Source organism: Salvelinus namaycush, chromosome 8, assembly GCF_016432855.1.
Source record: "Salvelinus namaycush isolate Seneca chromosome 8, SaNama_1.0, whole genome shotgun sequence".
Classification (NCBI taxonomy): Eukaryota; Metazoa; Chordata; class Actinopteri; order Salmoniformes; family Salmonidae; genus Salvelinus; species Salvelinus namaycush.
In genome coordinates, this window is record NC_052314.1 from 15,273,762 (window position 1) to 15,295,468 (window position 21,707).

Sequence of the window (21,707 nt, forward strand, 5' to 3'; positions counted from 1 at the left end):
TTCATGCTGATATATGTGACACATCTGTATTCAAACCTTGGGTCGTTTACTACCATGTAACACCTAGCATGAATAGCAAAGCTAGACATTAATGACACCATTGTCATCCTGGGTGAGAATTTTCTTCAGCGGGTGGAGAAAGTAATGTAATGCTTAGAGCAGAGAAACAACACGATTGTTTGCATTGGGCAATTTGCTCCGCAGCTCTGTTGAGACCCAGGGAGCTCAAACAGGACAACTGCCACAGCTGAATGCGTTATAGTGCAGAGGGGCATGCTATGTGGACATAGCTACAACTCCTATCTCAAACCATCCACAGAAAGAGGTTCACTATTTCAGGCTTGAGAGAAATCACGTTGGCTGCAAAAAAATCATGCTATATTTAGGTGAGAAAAACTATAATTTTCATCATCACACTTTCCTGACCGGGTACATATTATTTTAACTCCCTCCCAAATACTACACAACAAATATTTTGTACCGCCTTCATTGTCTTTAGAAACACTTTCCATTGGCTTGGTCCCAATATTCCATGATTGCCACAAACCGCTTATGTAAATATCAAGTGGTTAACGAATAGTTAGTGTTTCATTGGCGAACAACCACCTCTGATCCCCGTCTACTCTGTTAGACCCCTCCCACGTAGAGCCGCCCTGAAGACTAGACCCCTTTTGAAAGACAGCGCAGGGGAAAGATACGAATTTTTGTCTAATTTCCCGCAGCTACAGCGTCGATGAGCAGCAGTCGAAGAACTCCATTCTAACTGAATGGATTGGCATGGGGAGAAGCGGACCTCAAAACTTGGCTAAGCGGCAGCTTTGGAATTATATTACTTTTACGATGGCTTTACTTTCGCTGTTGCTCAGACCAGGTAAGGCAACATTCATATATGTTCTCCTGTGTGCATGCAAAACATTTTCCCCGCACCCCGAATGGATGATGGAAAACTTTCTTGGCTGTGCTAAATGGTGCGAGATGAGCGAGACTTGTTCACAAAAACTCGCTTTCTTAAATATTTATGAACTAAAATATGGCAGTGTGTTTTGTAAATAGCTACAAGTTAAATCGGTCATCAGCGGTCTTTTGCTGTGTGCCTAGACCTTCAAATATAACGGTAGTCATTGGCCTATACCAGGCTAGCTAGCAGCCATCGTCGCGAACCAACAGGCTGCAGTTGCTAGTTAGCTGGCTAGCTAGACAACACGAGCTACTTCGGTCGAACTTTTAGCTACATTCGCTAAATCCGTCAAGTAACATGAATCACGAACAGTCTTCATTTATGTATTTTTTTTCACGATCGTAGTACTTTATCGATACTATATTCACACACAAAGTCTTGAATAAAGTTCGAGCTTGTAGAAGTCCGCTAATAAAGATCGTTAGCATTTGGCTTGATAACCTATTCACGTTGTATTCAAACATGTTGTTTGTACAAAGTAGCAACACATTGCTAATACGTTTTAACACGTAACACGCTAACCAACTGTTAATGCCGCGACTAGTTTACCTTGTAAAATTAAACGTTAGATGGTGTTTTGTTCATGCTTAATTTGTTACCATGCATGGCATGGTGTCAGACTTCTCGGCCTCTGAATGTGTCCATCGTACAGTAACTAGACTTTTTTTTTTGCCTGAGCTTTGTTGTGTGCATGCGCGATACATCGTCAGACGTTTGGGTGCTTTGTTACCAAAACATGCATCTAACTAACGAAACAAAGTGTTTATGTGGGGTGATTTGCTTTTTGACTTTAAATTACATTTGAACGTCTTTGAAAACTCGCATAATATTACCTACACAAGTTTCACTCACAAAAGAGTGGTAGAAATGGGAAGGTCAACAAATCAATGGGGCGTTGAGACGTGAATGTGTAACGTGTTGATGCTTTTCTCCATAGATCATTAGATACACTTCACATAAAGTTGGGCGCCATGAATTCTAATTTAATGGATATCAATTAGGGACGTTTACGCATTGCAAAACAGTAGCCTATGTTGTTAGTGATAGTTGAATCATTTTCAATGTAGTTCAGCATAATAATCATGGAATATTCATTGTCCATTAATCATCCCCAGTTAACTTATTACTTCCCCATAATGTGGTAGACTGCTATGACAAGGTTATTGTGCATTTTGGGTGTATACATGTACATAGCAGGATGATGATAATTCTTATAAAACTGGATATGCCATGCTTGCCTTGTTTACATACTAAAGCCATCCTCTATTCCACAGATTATTTCAGTTTATTTTGTTTCCCTTAAATTGTTCTCAATCCTATTGAAATATGTTGTTATAAATGCAAATTCTTCCTATTCTCTTCTTAATCCTTTCCCATGTTTTCCGCACATGGTTGTCACGTTGCCTCTTGTCAAAGGCTGGCCATAAAGAGCCTTTAGAGATAGACATGGTTGTTTATTGCTCTATCTGCCGTGATTGTCAAAAATGAACAATCATAACCGAGTTTGGTGACCCCAGTGCTTGCAGGGAGATCATTGGCGGAAATCAGACGAGGGATGGTAGAATGCTTCTGAGTTGACCTCTCACACTCATCTCAGTTTTGATTAACAGTTGCCAAGACCCATGTGGGCTTCAGTTACTAGAGAATGTATGCACACAGTTTGCAACCAAGGATCTTTTCGAACTCTCTGGGGGAAAATATTTCAATATTTTTATTATTGGCAAGTTCATTATGCCCGTTGGATTTAAAACAGTTTGGAGGACTTGTTGATTAGCCTATGTCAGATCTTCTTTCAATGTTGATAAAAAATATTGTTTATATTTATGTTTTCAGTCTTATTGAGGCTGTTTATTTAAGTGTGTGTTATGTCTGTGACATCTTATGACACTTGCACAGGCAATAAGTTGATGTAATGCAAATGCACCTGGCATCTAGAGCTTCAAGATAAGACTATAATATTCTCAAAACATCAAACATTGGAATACATAGTCTCCTTGTCGCCCCCAACATATTCACTGACAGATGCACAGTACTGAGTAATAACTTCACACAGGAAGTGCCAAATGTATACACTCCCAACATCTTTGGCCAGCTGTTGCTCAATGCTGAACAAGCATGGCTCTTTGTGCAGTTCCTCTTGGGTCTGAATTCAGCCTCGTATACAGTGGTCATGTGCCATGCTCCTTAATGCCCCCCATATTGACCCAGCAACAGCCAAACCATATTCAACACCCTTAAGCAAACTACACAGATTGGCTTCCTCCAGCAGTGAAGCACTGTGTTATTTCAGTGAGGGTGAGTTGAGGGAAATATGTTTTGACTGACCATTCCGGTGTGGGCTGGTGTAGTTGGGTTTTAATGAGCTCTTTATTGACGTAAACTCCATAGGTGGAAAAGTTTGGCTGTCCTGCTGCACGTAGCTAGGCTGTACAGCTAACGTGTTTAGACCCTGAAAATTCACTACAACAAAGTTATTAGGCAGTGAACAAACTAATAAGAGTGATTTCTATTGGACTTTTTAAAATTTATTATATGGTCGTTACAGTTGTGTTAAGCAGTTTTTTCATTATCAATGTTCATTCTTACAATGAGTTGAGACACAAAACACATTTGTATACACTACCATGAACTAGGCCTAGCTATATCTTCGCTTTGACTTACACACGAATGGTTCAAATTCTAAATAAAATACTTTCCCCCTAATGTTTCTGGTCACCTGTTATTGGGGGGGTTGTTGGCAACTTTAGCGATGATAAACATGTAACACCTGCCTACTGTTTTCTCCCTCCCCACAGCACACTGCCAGCAGTGCCGTATCCAGCGCTGCAATGCGGAGTACGTGGCCTCTACCTCGCCCTCTAGTGGTCTCCAAGAGGACTCCCTGTCCGATGTGGACTACTGCATCGCCCTGCGCGCCTACGCCCTGTGTACCCGACGCACGGCGCGCAGCTGCAGGGGCGACCTGGTCTACCACTCAGCTGTGTTCCGCATCAAGGAGCTCTTCTCCCAGCAAAACTGCTCCAGCGACGGGCCCACCTCCTCGGCCAAGGCCACCAGCACCTCCAGGCCGGCCGTGTCCGAGCTATGCGACTACGAGAGCCGTGTGCTGGCCTTGGGCCCCGCAGGCCAGGGGGAAAAGTACGCCCACTGTGGATTATTCGGGGACCCACACCTGCGGACGTTCCGCGACGAGTTCCAGACGTGCAAGGTGGAGGGGGCATGGCCTCTCATCGATAACCGCTACCTGTCAGTGCAGGTGACTAACGTGCCTGTTGTCCTGGGCTCCAGTGCCACCGCCACCAGCAAGGTAAGCTGTGCTATGGGTTCACATCTGGTCATGTTGCTGACAGTAATGTCATTAAAACACTGAAAAACTTAGGGCTCAATCATAACAAAGATACCTGAACTTTTAATGTACAGTACCAGTCAAACGTTTGGACATACGTACTCATTCAAGGGTTTTTCTTTATTTTTACTATTTTCTACATTGTAGAATAATTGTGAAGACATTAAAACTATGAAATAATACATATGGAATCATGTAGTAACCAAAAAAGAGTTAAACAGATAAAAATATATTTTATATTTAAGTTTCTTCAAAGTAGCCATCCTTTTCCTTGATGACAGCATTGCACAGTCTTGGCATTCTCTCAACCAGCTTCATGAGGTAGTCACCTGGAATGGATTTCAATTAACAGGTGTGCCTTGTTAACCTCTCTGGGATAGGTGGGACGCTTGCGTCCCAAGAGCCATGTTAAAATGTAGAGCGCCAGATTCAAAAAAATTATATAAAATTAAACTTGATTAAATCACACATATAAGATACCAAATTAAAGCTACACTCGTTGTGAATCCAGCCAACATGTCAGATTTCAAAAAGGCTTTTCGGCGAAAGCATAAGATGCTATTATCTGATGATAGCCCAATGTAAACAAGAGAGTGTAGCCTATTTCAACCATGCATGCGCTACTCAAAATGCGAATATAAAATATAAAACATGCATTACCTTTGACGAGATTCTTTTGTTGGCACTCCAATATGTCCCATAAACATCACAAATGGTCCTTTTGTTCGATTAATTCCGTCCATATATATCCAAATTGTCCATTTATTTGGCGCCGTTGTACCAGAAAAAGCATCGTCCAATTTGCACAGTCACGACAAAATATCTAAAAAAATTACCTCTAAACTTTGCCAAAACATTTCAAAGTACTTTTGTAATACAACTGTAGGTATTTGTAAACGTTAATAATCGATCAAATTGAAGACGGGTCAATCTGTTTTCAATAAAGGATATCAACAAACTCACGGTACTTTTCAAGTCTTGCTCAACTCTCAAACATAAATACAAGACGTCACTCCACTTCCGGGTCAATATCTTTCTCAGTTCTCTAATGAAAAATCTTAACCATTTTCCATACAATGGCGACATCCAGTGTAAGCAGTAGAAACTGCGTGGGTAGTGATTAGAATTCTGGTTTGCCCATGATAATCCATTGAACACAGTGACTTAAAAAAAAAAAAGTTGGTCCTCAGGGTTTTGACTGCTATATAAGTTCTGTTATACTTACAGATATGATTCCAACAGTTTTAGAAACTTCAGAGTGTTTTCTATCCAAATATACTAATAATATGCATATCTTATATTCTGGGGATGAGTAGGACGAAGTTGAAATTGTGCACGCTATTTTTCCATATGTGAAAACTCTGCCCCCTATCCCCAAGAAGTTAAAAGGTAATTTGTGGATTTTTTTTTTTTTTATGCATTTGAGCCAATCAGTTGTGTTGTGACAAGGTTGGGGTGGTATACAGAAGATCGCCTTAATAGGTAAAAGACCAAGTCCATATTATGGCAAGAACGGCTAAAAAAAAGCAAAGAGAAACTACAGTCCATCATTACTTTAAGACATGAAGGTCAATAAATCCAGAAAATGTCAATAACTTTGAGTGCAGTTGCAAAAACCATAAAGCGCTATGATGAAACTGGCTCTCATGAGGACCGCCACAGGAAGGAAAACAGAGTTACCTCTGCTGCAGAGGAAAGGTTCATTAGAGTTAACTGCACCTCAGATTGCAGCCCAAATAAATGCTTCACAGAGCTCACGTAACAGACACATCTCAACATCAACTGTTAAGAGGAGATGGTGTGGATCAGGCCTTTATGGCTGAATTGCTGCAAAGAAACCACTACTAAAGGACACCAATAATAAGAAGAGACTTGCTTGGGCCAAGAAACACAAGTAATGAACATTAGACCGGTGGAAATCTGTCCTTTGGGCTGATGATTCCAAATTTGAGATTTTTGGTTCCAAGCACCATGTCTTTGTGAGACGCAGAGTAGGTGCACGGATGATCTCCGCATGTGTGGTTCCAACCATGAAGCATGGAGGAGGCGGTGTGGGGGTGTTTTGCTGGTGACACTGTCTGTGATTTATTTAGAATTCAAGGCACACTTAACCGGCATGGCTACTACAGCATTCTGCAGCGATACTCTATCCCATCTGGTTTGCGCTTAGTAGGACTATCATTTGTTTTTCTCCGGGACAATGACCCAACACATCTACAGGCTGTGTAAGGGCTATTTGTCCAAGAAGTAGGGTGATAGAGTGCTGCATCAGATGACCTGGCCTCCACAATCACCCGACCTCGACCCAATTGAGATGGTTTGGGATGAGTTGGACCGCGGAGTGAAGGAAAAGTAGCCAACAAGTGCTCAGTATATGTGGGAACTCCTTCAAGACTGTTGGAAAAGCATTCCTCATGAAGCTGGTTGAGAGAATGCCAAGAGTGTGCAAAGCTGTCATCAAGGCAAAGGGTGGCTACTTTGAAGAATATAAAATGTACATAATATTTTGATTTGTTTAACACTTTTTTGGTTAATACATGATTCCATATGTGTTATTTCATTGTTTTTGATGTCTTCACTATTATGCTACAATGTAGAAAATAGTAAAAATAAAGATATCTCTTGAATGATTAGGTATGTCCAAACTTTTGACTGGTACTGTATGTCATACATTGAAGTCAACGGGAGATGGTTCAATATATAGAAATATTATCTCAAGTTAGGATTCAATCTGTCTCTACTGCCTCCAGGGACCCTACCTCTGACCTTCCTCTTCCAGACACTAGTGGAAAGACTGGGTCATTCAGTGGGTGTCTCACCCTGACCATAGAGAGCTTTTTATTCTCTATGTTGGTTAGGTCGGGGTGTGACTAGGGTGGGTCATCTAGAAAATTATATTTCTATGTTGGCCTGGTATGGTTCCCAATCAGAGGCAGCTGTTTATCGTTGTCTCTGATTGGGGATCATATTTAGGCAGCCATTTCCCCTTTGTGGGATCTTGTTTTTGTGTAGTGCCTGTGAGCACTGCATTTTTCTTCACATTTCATTTATTCATTTATTGTTTTGTTTTGCTTTGAGTTTCACATAGAAATAAAAGATGTGGAACCCAGAGCACGCTGCGCTTTGGTTCAGTTATTATGACGATCGTGACAGTGGGGTTGGATCAGGGACATGCTTGAGCGCTTTATCTTTAACACATGGGTAGTCATATGGTAGTGATTAACGCTTGCTCAAACATTTTCCTCTCCCACAATTGGATAACCTTTTTCAGCTCTCTAGTCAAATAATTAACAGATCTTTTTGTGTAAATATGGAATTATTTGGATAAATAACTACGTTTTTTGGTAGAAGCAGCATATTTTTGATTCTACTGATTGAGTTTGGCTTTTCATAATATAATCTGATCCCTGAAGTCTGAATTTAAGTCTGGTTCTTTGGCTATATTTATACTGAAGACATTACTTGGAGCTCAATGTATTATTTGTAGATATGCACTAGATGAATACAACACTTGGTAGACACTAAAAAGTAGGCCTATCAATTTTACTAGTGCTAGCCCACCTTGCCACATTTGCTTTTTTTCTAAGATAATCTATTTTTATCAGTACTGTTATTTTCAGCTCCATGTGAATTACAAGCAACAGCACCAACGATTTGGTTTTGGACTAGCCAGACTATGAGAAGACCAATAGAAATTGGCCTAGGCCAAATCATATAGGCTATATTCTATAAAAACAAAGTTATACTAACTGTGGTCTGCAACTTTCTTTCATATCAGAGTTTGTTGAAATCCATGAACCTCAAGGATTTTAGTAAATAACCTTCGTTAGATTGCATATGCGTTTTCAAAGTAATCCAAAGACTACTAAAAAGAGAACTGTTTGAACAGATTTCAGACCCAATTATTTAAAATAGTTTTGAGTGCATATGAGGGGAAAAATACAAAGCTGTAAGTCAGGGCGCCGGTGCCAACACCCGCATGCCCTCACCGTCCGCTTGAAATGGGGTAATTTTCAACTGTTACAGTAGAGAAAGGAAATCGTTCATCAAAAACGGTATCCCCTTAACTGTAAAGTTAACCATAGCCACCTCTTTTACGAACAGCTTTGATGAAATGTCGGCCTACTACAAAAAATCTAGACATGACTCCAGAGTTGTCAGAGAGTAGTCCAGACCCTGTGGCAGTTGTAGTGGAAGGTATTTCTGATTTATGGGTCTATCAGACAGCTGGGTTTGTTTGATCCTGCACTCTCTCAAGAAAAAGTATGGAGCCATACATATGCAATGGTTTATGACATTTACATTGATATTTGTTTTAGAAGGCACATATTGAGTAGGCCTAGTTGTTTCTTTGGGGTTGATTATCTCTAAATTGGTGGGCCAAGACATCATCTATGTGTTAGTGATGTTTTCTAGTCCATATTTACTGTCTGATTATGTTAGGTCAGTACCTAGTCACAGAAACACAGCCATTTTTCCAGCCAAAGAGAGGAGTCACAAAAAGCAGAAATAGAGATAAAATGAATCACTAACCTTTGATCTTCATCAGATGACACTCATAGGAGTTCATGTTACACAATACATGTATGTTTTGTTCGATAAAGTTCATATTTATATCCAAAAATCTTAGTTTACATTGGCGCGTTATGTTCAGTAATGTTTTGCCTCCAAAACATCTGGTGATTTTGCAGAGAGCCACATCAATTTACAGAAATACTCATAATAAACATTGATAAAAGATACAAGTATTATACATGGAACTTAGGGATAGGGGGGAGCATTTTCACTTTGGATGAATAGCGTGCCCAAAGTGAACTGCCTCCTACTCTGTCCCAGATGCTAATATATGCATATTATTATTACTATTGGATAGAAAACACGGACGTTTCTAAAACTGTTTGAATGATGTCTGTGAGTATAACAGTATAATATGTCAGGCAAAAACCCAAACAGGAAGTGGGAATTCTGAGGCTGGTCGATTTTCAACTCATCGCCTATTGAAATCCCAGTGGGATATGGATCTGTTTGCACTTCCTACGCCTTCCACTAGATGTCAACAGTCTGTAGAGCTACTGTGATGTTGAGCTGGATGGGAGCTGTTTTAGTCAGTGGTCTGGCAGAGTGCCAGGTCCTAGTCACGCGCATTCCAAATGATATCCACTTGTGTTCCATTACTTCTACAGACACAAAGGAATTCTCCGGTTGGAACGTTATTGAATATTTAGGATAACAACATCCTAAAGATTGATTCTATAGTTAGTTTGACAAGTTTATTCGAACTGTAATATAACTTTTGGAAGTTTTCGTCCGACGTTCACCTGGACCTGCACGAGCGTTTGGATGTGTGTACTAAACGCGCTAACAAAGTAGCTACTGCAATATGCAGTATGACCCCATAGACACTGTATATTGGATAGGCAAACCTACAAACCTCAGATTTCCCACTTCCTGGTTGGATTTTTTTCTCAGGTTTTTGCCTGCTATATGAGTTATGTTATACTCACAGACATCATTCAAACAGTTTTAGAAACTTCAGAGTGTTTTCTATCCAAATCTACTAATAATATGCATATCTTAGCTTCTGGGCCTGAGTAGCAGGCAGTTTACTCTGGGCACCTTATTCATCCAAGCTACTCAATACTACCCCCAGCCATAAGAAGTTTTAAATCAGGAATGGACTTTCATTCACTGGCATCTCTTTGTTTGTGTCTTCCAGATAACGGTGATCTTCAAGTCGTACCATGGCTGTACGGAGCAGAAGGTGTACCAGGCTACCACAGAGGACCTACCCTCTGCCTTCCAGGATGGCACACGGAGTGGCGGGGAGGGCGGCAGTCTGTGGATCGTAGAGAAGGGCGACTCCGGGGGTCGCCTGGTGAAGATCCAGGCCCGCTACATCGGGACGTCCATCATAGTGCGCCGGGTGGGCCGCTACCTTACCTTTGCCATCCGCATGCCGGAGGACACCCTTGACTTTTCTGAGGAGAACAGTGGGCTGCAGCTCTGTCTGCATGGATGCCCGCGCAACGAGCTCATCAAGGAGCACATGCTGGGGCGCCAGCCTCTTCACCCCCGCCTCCCAGGCTCCGGGTCTAACCCCGAGCTGGGGCCCCTCCTGCCCCCACACCAGATCTACACAGTGGAGCATGCCACAGCCAAGTGCAGAGAGACCCTGCAGGTGGAGGACGTGTACTTCCAGTCCTGTGTGTTTGACCTGCTCACCACGGGGGACCCTGAGTTCTCCATGGCAGCCTACGGGGCCCTGGAGGATCTGAAGGCCCTTCCTCCCAGCAAACTGAAGCAGAACTCTCCGAGGACTCCTCGTGTCCAACTCAACAGAGGGGGGCCACACATGCTGGCTACAGCCACCCCCAGTCTGGTCACATTCCTGCTCCTGGTTCTGCTGCTTTTGTAATGGGAAAATAGGAATCAAAGTTGAAGTGACCCCAGCTTGAGGACAGAGTGCCTAGAAGTCAGAGATGTTTCTCTTTTGCATTTGTGAATGTTGTGGTTCTTTTCCTGTCACTGAACCATTTGAAGGATTTAACACTCAAAAAGGATCCCAATGCTTCTTGTCCCCCATATACATGATGGCTGCCAGCATCTGCCACTTAATTGAGTATGAGTCTGAATGCACGCAATCATGTGGGATCTGTCGATGGTTAAGTGCGTAATGCTCTTTCCATTTTCACACTATTTGTAAATTGGATTAAGACAGTTACAGGATGCTTGAAATGTGAAATTCATCATAACACTGTTGTTGTCGTCTGTGAGCCTGGATGTAAGGCAGCTTATCAAAAATAATCTTTGTAAATATTTAATGTTTGTTGGGAATACGTCAAGATGCACACAACCCTGCCAGACATCGTAATCATAGAAAGTAGGCCTATCAGGCTTAAGATTGTGAAAATGGTCTATTATAGTTTCGAGACCTTTGTGGAAATTTAAGACACAATATCTTTACAGTATCATCATTTGGCACCTAACAGTTAACACTCCACATTTAGTTCCTCTGTGTTGTCATATTTACTGAAAATATGTATGTTTCTTAAATGGGATGATCCAACAACTAAATGAAAACACTACCTATCCATATGTATTTGGTTTCAGTGTGATATTCTCAGTACTTTTCACTGCATCCAAGTGTGATAGTTATCAGTTAGGTGAAACACTCCCTCTTCAAGCTGCTTGGCTTCCAGTTTTTAAAGGTAAAGAAACAAAATATCTATATAATAATATATTGAAAGAGTGTATATATATGTTTTATATTGTGTACATTTGCCTGTGTATAGATGTTTTAACTGTAATATGTTTTATTGTTGTGATTAGTTAGGTATTTTTAAATTCTAATATGTGTTTTACCTTATCTGTCATTTTCCATATTAAAAAGTGTTGGACACCACGGCTTAGTTTGTTTGGTATTTTTCCATCCACCTTTCAATGCTGTCTACTGCACTAGATGGGTTTTGCTAGTGCAAATCTGTCCATTTTCTGAGTTTCCTAAATGGTTGTATTTTGGATTTAGCATAGGCCATTGACTGTTTCTGAGTGAAACTAATAAAAATGCCTATAATTGGTGGGATAAAACACATAAGAAATTGTCACTGCCACAGCCTTTGCACCACTGATGGATAAGACCCACTTCTCAGTTTCGGATAAAGTGAAACACTTTCGAAAAACACCCTGGATATATTTAAAATGAAGGCATTAGGTGTTCAGGTTGTGTTGAACGAGGGGAACATTTGTGTCGTGGACCGTGTGGAAGGGATTTACTTGCCAACTGAACAAGCCAGAGATATTGATGGCTTTCCCTCTAGCCCGTCCAGCCCACTTTCCTGTTGATTAAATGGAGATCTACATTTAAGCAGTTCTGAAATTAATTTAGATTAAGCCAATTGGGTAACTAGTATTTATTTTATTTTTTTAAATGCCAAGATCTATGCCAAATAATTTTGAATTTGACAAATAGTGAGGGACACTGTTTTCTCTCAACAACTACAAAATATGGTTAACAGAAGGGTGTGTGTATAGCACTCTGAAAGTACCATTCATAGAAGCATAGTCAATGGTTATATTATGGTAATAATCCAGGTTTTCCAAGTCTGTAGGCTATAGGTGCCCTCTTCCTGCATACAGAACATGCCATGGTTATTATCCCACCGATTCCCTGCCGGGTTCCTCAAGAGTCCCCAAACTAACTGCTTCTATCTGGCTCTACTTTCTTTGTGTGTGTGTGTGCAGTGGTATGGGGTGTTTATGTGTGGTCTCTGTGTAAATGGTAGCTTACTGCTGAGCTGGCTAGTGAATCTGATCTCGTTTGCCAGACTAGGCTTCAAACAAGGTTTGGCCTGTGCTTGACAGTATTTTAAAAACAATAAATACACCACAGACAGCACATGCCATTGTTAGATACATAAATGTTCCCAGTTAGCTAGTCAGCATGCCCGGGCTGTATTTTATTCCAGTATTTATTCATTTTGCAATGTAGGCTAAGCCATATTCTCACATTGTTTGCTGTATACTAGTATGCACATTTCAGATGATACTCCAATGAGTCACAAGGGTATGGAGACGGGCAGGGAAATTATGAAATGCGTTACCATTTTATCATTATACTCTTAGCACACTCCAGATGCCCTAAATAATTTTGTTTTTGGGGTGCCTGCTTCATCACCCTTATTTTTTATATCATCTGAGGGGAAAAAATATGAAGAGAGTCAATTGTGTCGGGTTGTAAAACCTGTCACAAGATATCTTGTCTTGGCAGCCGAGCAGGCAGAGCACTAGTTAACATGCTGACGGCTATATGGGTCCAATTGACGCTTTAATGGTTATTTTTCTGCACTATAGAGCCCTTTCTGTTTTTATGACGTTTGTCAACCCTCCCACTTCAGTTGCCTTATCATTTTTCATTCCATAAATAGATGCGTTATGACTGTCCATGTTGTTCTTTGATTGTGAACATGGTGAGGGGAGATGAAATTTAAATTTTCCTAGCGGTGTTAAACATTCTCAAGATTCAGTCCTGATTCGTATCTGGGAGAACTAGTGACAGCATGACTACTGCCACTAAAACTGACATGCGGGCTCAGAATAGTGAAAACTTGAAACATTTAAACATCTGACAAGCCAGTACACAAATTAGGTTAGAAGATAAAAATAAATAAATACGTTTACAAAATATTTTTCTTTAAAAAAGATGTTCCTTTAGAATAGATGTCTTGCATGCTCAGAATGGTACACACATGTAGACTTACGTTATGTAAAGGATTGACATAAGTGGGTTTGTACATTTCAGCCATATAGATTGGCCATCACCCTACAACAAGTTTCCCTTCATTCCCCCTGTAAACAAGGACAATTAAAATGCTAATGAGTTGAGAACAAACCCTTGAGTGATTGATACTCTCGACGGAGAAATTAATTTGGTATTAACAGAGCAGTTGGCAAGATAAATAGATAGTGCTATGTGAGTCCTCTCCTTGATTGATAAATAGTTAGATTGATGACTGTTTTTATACAAAATTGAAAATGACTTGGCCTTGATAAGGACATAGAGTTCTGTATTATACAAGGTCAACAGAATGTTCTATGTCAAGTCGCTTTGCATTGTAGTGCTATTGAAATATTAGACTGGTGAAGTTATTGTTGGTATAGTGATATTATCTTCAGTCAAGATTATACTGAAAAACATGGTGCAAGACTCTCAATGTATGTATGCAATTTATTCCAAGCAATTTCTAAAGGCAAAAATGCTGAGATTCACTGTGGACACTGAGAATCTTTTTTAAAAGCACTTTCTCTTCAATCATTTTACATTTAGGGAGTAAATAATTAATTATATGAGAGTGTGGAACTCCTGTTTCATAGCTCAGCTACCTTTATGGACGGCAGCAAGTATCGGTAGTTCTCAAGTTTGTATTATTTTTGACATGTTTTTCATGGCCTATTAAATCACAACTCGTCCTGTTTTCCCATGAATCAGTGGCAGGTAGCTAGTGTGCTGTGCATAATGGTAAAAGAGTTATGCATTCAGGCCCTGGTTTGTGGGCCTAGTTTGTGGCCCTACCTTTGTGCTTGTGTAAGATACAGCAATTTGTAATTCAGCACATAGACACCACTCACACACTGTTGCATAGATCTCAGCAACAGAACAACATAACTTAACATCAGCCAACATGTTAGCAGTTGCTGTAGGTGGATGGTGTGTATGGGGAGGGGGATTCTGGATGATCCCAGCTATCTCAAAACACAGGCTTTCATACTTGAACAAGCCAATGTTTCTCTCTCTTCAATAATCAGGCTGACAGGAGGAACCCGAACATGTCTCTGATACAGACAACCTGATGCACGCATGGCCACTGACCTACATGTCAAACTACTCTGGTATGAGAGACAATAATAGTATAAAGGAGGGCTGACATTTCTACTTAAGTAAACACATACCCTCACGCCTGGCCCTAGCCTTTTGTGTTCCCTACGTGAGATTTGGCTGGGGGGCCCCCAACCTCGTGGCATAACATTTTAGTGGCCCTCTCTTGAAAGCGGAGAGAAAATATTAAGCTTAAAGTTAATTTCCTGCTATTCTAGACATTTTGCCTTGGGGTAGAGAGACATTTTTGCAGTTTTTAAAGCTAATATCCTGCAATTCTACACATTTTGCAATGTCATGCCCAGGGTTGGTAGGTTACTTTCTAAATGTAATCTGTTTCAGTTACTAATTATCTGTCCAAAATGTTAATCAGTAACATAATTTTTGGATTACCCAAACTCAGTATCGTAATCTGATTACATGTATTCTTTTGGATTACTTTCCATTTAAGAGGCATTAGAAGAAGACAAAAAAAGATCCATCAAACGCATTTGGTGTCATCATAGTGGTCTCTGACTTGTGGTCAGACTCACTCAGGTGGAAAAATCTTCAAACTGCGCCTTTTTACTGAAATGAATGTCATTGAGAAAACAGAAAGGTGTCATAATGTATTTTTTCTCAGACATAATTTCTGAATTTAAAAGTAATCCAAGAAGTAATGCAGTTTTCCAAAAGTATCTGTAATCCGATAACAATATTTTTACTGGTAATGTAACTGATTACTGTTCAATGTTTTTTTGTAATCAGATTAAGTGCAACTGATTACCTGTAATCAGTTACTCCCCAACCCTGCTAATGCCATGTTAATATGATATTTGAGTGACAATGACCAACAAAATCAATATGGGCCCCCTGGAGGTCAGGGCCTTTGGACACATGCCCTGCATGACCGGTTGGTATTCGGCCATGATTTCTACAAGTTTAGATAACTGGCTAGACTAAATACCAATCAAAAAATTGTTACCTGACATGACTAATTGAGTGTCTGTCAGTAGCTTGGTTTCCATCCAATTGGCGACAGATTTTATTGCCATTGTTATAAAATCCGCAAAAAGAAAATATGTGAATTTTCCCACCAGTGGTATGTTTCCACCAAACTGAATTGCTGCGGATTAAAATAAATCACATTTTCAACTCTACCAATAGCTTTGTCAAAAAGCTTTATGAATACATTTAATTGATAATGGCAGGACCACAGAGCATATCATCACGTGACTCCAAGTTTACTTCGATATGTTGGTTATTATATCAACATTTGTGCAAAAGGCATTCCCACCGCCATTTCCTCTCATAATACATTTTAAATACACAAAAGGTTCCCACCATGTTGAAGGAAAAAATGATCTGTCGCCATTTATAAAATTGTACCGAAACTTGCTGTTTCCATCACAGCTGTCGTGATTGTTTTTAATACGGTGTGACTTTACTCGCATAAAAACTGTAGATGGAAACCTGGTTAGTGACTGATAAAGCAAGAGAAAAACTGTGGATGGAAACCTGGTTAGTGACTGACATAACTAGAGAAAAAGTGTGGATGGAAACCCGGTTAGTGACTGACAAAGCAAGAGAAAAACTGTGGATGGAAACCTGGTTAGTGACTGACAAAGCAAGAGAAAAACTGTGGATGGAAACCTGGTTAGTGACTGACATAGCAAGAGAAAAAGTGTGGATGGAAACCTGGTTAGTGACTGACATAACTAGAGAAAAAGTGTGGATGGAAACCCGGTTAGTGACTGACAAAGCAAGAGAAAAACTGTGGATGGAAACCTGGTTAGTGACTGACAAAGCAAGAGAAAAACTGTGGATGGAAACCTGGTTAGTGACTGACATAGCAAGAGAAAAAGTGTGGATGGAAACCTGGTTAGTGACTGACATAACTAGAGAAAAAGTGTGGATGGAAACCCGGTTAGTGACTGACAAAGCAAGAGAAAAACTGTGGATGGAAACCTGGTTAGTGACTGACATAACTAGAGAAAAAGTGTGGATGGAAACCCGGTTAGTGACTGACAAAGCAAGAGAAAAACTGTGGATGGAAACATGGTTAGTGACTGACATAGCAAGAGAAAAGGTGTGGATGGAAACCTGGTTAGTGACACATAGCAAGAGAAGAACTGTGGATGGAAACCTGGTTAGTGACTGACATAGCAAGAAAAAAACTGTGGATGGAAACCTGGTTAGTGACTGACATAGCAAGAGAAAAGTGTGGATGGAAACCTGGTTAGTGACTGACATAGCAAGAGAAAAAGTGTGGATGGAAACCTGGTTAGTGACTGACATAGCAAGAGAAAAACTGTGGATGGAAACATGGTTAGTGACTGACATAGCAAGAGAAAAGGTGTGGATGGAAACCTGGTTAGTGACACATAGCAAGAGAAGAACTGTGGATGGAAACCTGGTTAGTGACTGACATAGCAAGAGAAAAACTGTGGATGGAAACCTGGTTAGTGACTGACATAGCAAGAGAAAAAGTGTGGATGGAAACCTGATTAGTGACTGACATAGCAAGAGAAAAAGTGTGGATGGAAACCTGATTAGTGACTGACATAGCAAGAGAAAAAGTGTGGATGGAAACCTGATTAGTGACTGACATAGCAAGAGAAAAAGTGTGGATGGAAACCTGATTAGTGACTGACATAGCAAGAGAAAAAGTGTGGATGGAAACCTGATTAGTGACTGACATAGCAAGAGAAAAAGTGTGGATGGAAACCTGATTAGTGACTGACATAGCAAGAGAAAAAGTGTGGATGGAAACCTGATTAGTGACTGACATAGCAAGAGAAGAACTGTGGATGGAAACCTGATTAGTGACTGACATAGCAAGAGAAAAACTGTGGATGGAAACCTGATTAGTGACACATAGCAAGAGAAGAACTGTGGATGGAAACCTGGTTAGTGACTGACATAGCAAGAGAAAAAGTGTGGATGGAAACCTGATTAGTGACTGACATAGCAAGAGAAAAAGTGTGGATGGAAACCTGGTTAGTGACTGACATAGCAAGAGAAAAAGTGTGGATGGAAACCTGATTAGTGACTGACATAGCAAGAGAAAAAGTGTGGATGGAAACCTGATTAGTGACTGACATAGCAAGAGAAAAAGTGTGGATGGAAACCTGATTAGTGACTGACATAGCAAGAGAAGAACTGTGGATGGAAACCTGATTAGTGACACATAGCAAGAGAAGAACTGTGGATGGAAACCTGGTTAGTGACTGACATAGCAAGAGAAAAAGTGTGGATGGAAACCTGATTAGTGACTGACATAGCAAGAGAAAAAGTGTGGATGGAAACCTGGTTAGTGACTGACATAGCAAGAGAAAAAGTGTGGATGGAAACCTGATTAGTGACTGACATAGCAAGAGAAGAACTGTGGATGGAAACCTGATTAGTGACTGACATAGCAAGAGAAAAACTGTGGATGGAAACCTGATTAGTGACTGACATAGCAAGAGAAAAAGTGTGGATGGAAACCTGATTAGTGACTGACATAGCAAGAGAAGAACTGTGGATGGAAACCTGATTAGTGACTGACATAGCAAGAGAAAAAGTGTGGATGGAAACCTGGTTAGTGACTGACATAGCAAGAGAAAAAGTGTGGATGGAAACCTGGTTAGTGACTGACATAGCAAGAGAAAAAGTGTGGATGGAAACCTGATTAGTGACTGACATAGCAAGAGAAAAAGTGTGGATGGAAACCTGGTTAGTGACTGACATAGCAAGAGAAAAGGTGTGGATGGAAACCTGATTAGTGACTGACATAGCAAGAGAAAAACTGTGGATGGAAACCTGGTTAGTGACTGACATAGCAAGAGAAAAAGTGTGGATGGAAACCTGATTAGTGACTGACATAGCAAGAGAAAAACTGCTGATGCACAACTCTAAGCAGCCGCTTATGTTGCTGTATACCCTCCCCTGGGTTGTGTCTTTCAGCAGGCCTGTTGTGCATTCTATTCACTGTATTGTGTAAAATAAAAAGGATGTTCCTTCATCCTATGCAATAAGTAATTCATGCCATTGATGCCATTGCAGTGGTAGTTGCACTGCTGTACAGTAAGGCAATACACAGTAGAGATTACCTGGACAGTTGTGTATAGTTCTGTTATGAGGCTGTGTCACTAAACTTTTAACAAATGGCACCTCTGCATCCCAGAGCCTGGAAAAACCCCACTCGGCATCTGCATCATAAATCTTGGAAAGTTACAATAATTTGCAATTCACTCCCTCATCAAAGGCAATATTACCCTAATTTATTATGTCCCTGCACACGGGGTGCGCAAAGGCTGTGGAGATAAGAGTTTATCAGGAGGGGGATTGATTTTCATTAACTTGATTGTAATAAAGATGAACTGCCGGGCTTGCACACTGACCAAGAGCCACACTTTATTATAATTGGGCCAATTTATTTCATGAGCCAGTGGTTCTACTTTTTTTGTCCTCCCTTTTCCCACTGCTCTTTAAAATGTTCTTCCTCCATTCATTACTGTAGTGTCACAGCCATACTGTTTCTGTCACTAAATAGCCTATCTTTAGATTTTTACTACACAGGCCAATTTGTCAAGTCAGTGATAACATATTTGTTTGTTTTCCTGTGTCTACCTAAGACATGGTATATTTTCATGGATATACTGTACTTTTTGTCAGTATTGCATGAAGGTGCTATCTGTTCGTGCAGCTGCCATGATTTATATTCATTGCACTGATAGCATAATGTGTGTACAGTATTTATGTTTTATGAGTTTCTTTATTTGTAACGCAATCATTTTGACTGTTCCTGCCCATTATCCCTCCATAAATATACGTGGTCGATGAAAATGTAGCATCATTCCCTCTGGTTTTTGTTACCCATCAAAATTGGTCTTAAAATATATAATTTCCAATAACCATACCATCAGAGGTAACCTATTAAATAGCAGAGCACTGGGCCCTCAGTATTTAGGATGACAGGTCATTTCAATCACTCTACACCTTGCCTCATTAGGTTTCTATAGGAGTATAAAATGGATACATTTCCCCTACTGCCTGGCTCTATGCTACACTGTGAATTCTAGAACAGACTCCTATCAGATATTTTCCAATGAATTATCACGAGTTTGTTTACGGAAGGTCTTGGAGGTGTTGCCCTAGAGATTGCATGTGATTGGTACTGCTGGTAATGTGCTGAAAGGGCATAAGGCAATCAGTGATAATGGCCATTTCAGCACACTCAATTACCCTATACCCATAGACATACACAGGGATGGACACCTGAAATGGCTGTTTGTGCAACGACTCCCCTTTTCTGTGGTGTAGTTATGCATTTATTACACATCTGAGAATGCAACATCCAGTTTGAAATTTTATTGTAAAATTGAAAAAAAGGAGAGAAAGAGAAAAGCCCCAATAAGCATTTCCTTTTATACATACCTTATCGTAACAGAACAATAAAATAAATACATTAAATAAATTATGAATTAAATAAATACATCAGTAAATAAACAATTAAAGAAATAGATTAATAAATACATTTACATATCAAGTTTCTTACCTGTTCAAATAAATAATTATAAAACCATTAAATCATTAGTAATTAATATGAAATAATCTAAGCAGCAAGTATTCAAGAAATGTCAACAAGGGGAAAAACGTTTGGTTTCTCAGGCTATTAAAGAACACATATTTTAATTGATTTATTATTTATAAAAAGGTACTGCTTTCCATTTCAGTTAACCATGCTGTACTGAGCCCATCAAGCAGATAGGTGGTGCTCTCCTCTTGAATTTTTTAAAAACTGTAAACAGCATTGTTCTGGTCCAGGTTTAGAGAATAGCACTGAAATGTTTCCCTTGCCCTATAACATGTCAATAAAGTCTACTAAACAGATTCAATACTTTTGTCATATATTTTTGTATGCTTTGTACTGAGAAACCAGAAGTTTAACATCTTTATGAAGCAAAAACCCTCCCCTCCCTCCCCATTCCACCCATTCAACCCACCCAAAGAAAGGACCTGTGCTGATTTTCCATAATATACAGATTTCATATTAATAATAAGCTACTATCCTTAGCATTCAAACCATAGGTAAATAATAATATTGTTAAAGCAAGTAGCTAGTACCATTATTATAATCTTTAACCCCCCAGCCCCCCTATTGAGCATGCTCAGATATTGAGTGAGCATCATGGTTGGAGAGATGGAATGACAAAGTTTGAACATGGCAGAATGTTGCGAGAATGAAAACAGTGTAAAACATTTCACTGGCTCAAGCACGTCGTTTCAATTTTAGTTAGTGCAATGAGAATTACTAGTGTTGCCTCCAAATCAGATAGGACAGCACCTGTAAACTCGCGCACAATGGGCAAATAATACTGGAATTGATATAAACAGTCTCCATCCACATCGCAATTATTGTACTCTTTAAACTTTTCCCCCTCCACAAAAATAACCTCACATTTCTCAAACTAATTACATTTCAGCCACAGTTGCCATCTTTAATTTGTATTACCCAAGCTGTTGAATTTAATTCGATTTTAACAATGTAAAAATCCCTCCAGTAGCTACCCTTGGGGCACATGTCTGTATATAACAGCTTCCTAAGGTGCCAAGTACAGACAGGGGAGGGAAAATGGAGGGAACCAACACAGTAACTCATGAAAAGACTGTGTTCAAATACCTACCTTGTCATTATGTTCTTAATCTATCTTGTTCTATAATTTGCGACTATTTCACCTACTAATACATCATCAAACATTTAATCTACTACTATTTACTACTACCAATTGCACTGCTGCATATGAATATTGTTCATCTTTCATCCGCTTCTCCCTTTTTTGGATATACAATCTGCACATTTTAATGTCTGATGGAGGAATTAAATAGATGTTTTCCCTTTATAAATGCATTCGACTGAGATTTGGCAACTCCGATGTTGATAAAGGCATTACAACACCGTGACAGCATACAAGAACTCTAGCCTGTTGTTGCTGTCAGTGGGCAAGTTCAGTATGCATTGTCCATTTGGTTTCAATGCTGAGGCATACATTCAGCACTCTTCAGAG

General features: G+C 39.9%; 1 protein-coding gene across 1 annotated transcript; it reads left to right on the forward strand.

Annotated features, from left to right (window-relative positions):
- Positions 1-671: 671 nt before the first annotated feature.
- Positions 672-11,706, forward strand: LOC120052429 (RGM domain family member B-like). The gene is made up of 3 exons (XM_038999314.1): positions 672-871; positions 3,754-4,265; positions 10,021-11,706. Exons 1-3 carry the CDS (start codon positions 778-780, stop codon positions 10,717-10,719), a joined length of 1,305 nt encoding a protein of 434 aa, XP_038855242.1. The 5' UTR covers positions 672-777; the 3' UTR covers positions 10,720-11,706.
- Positions 11,707-21,707: the final 10,001 nt, after the last annotated feature.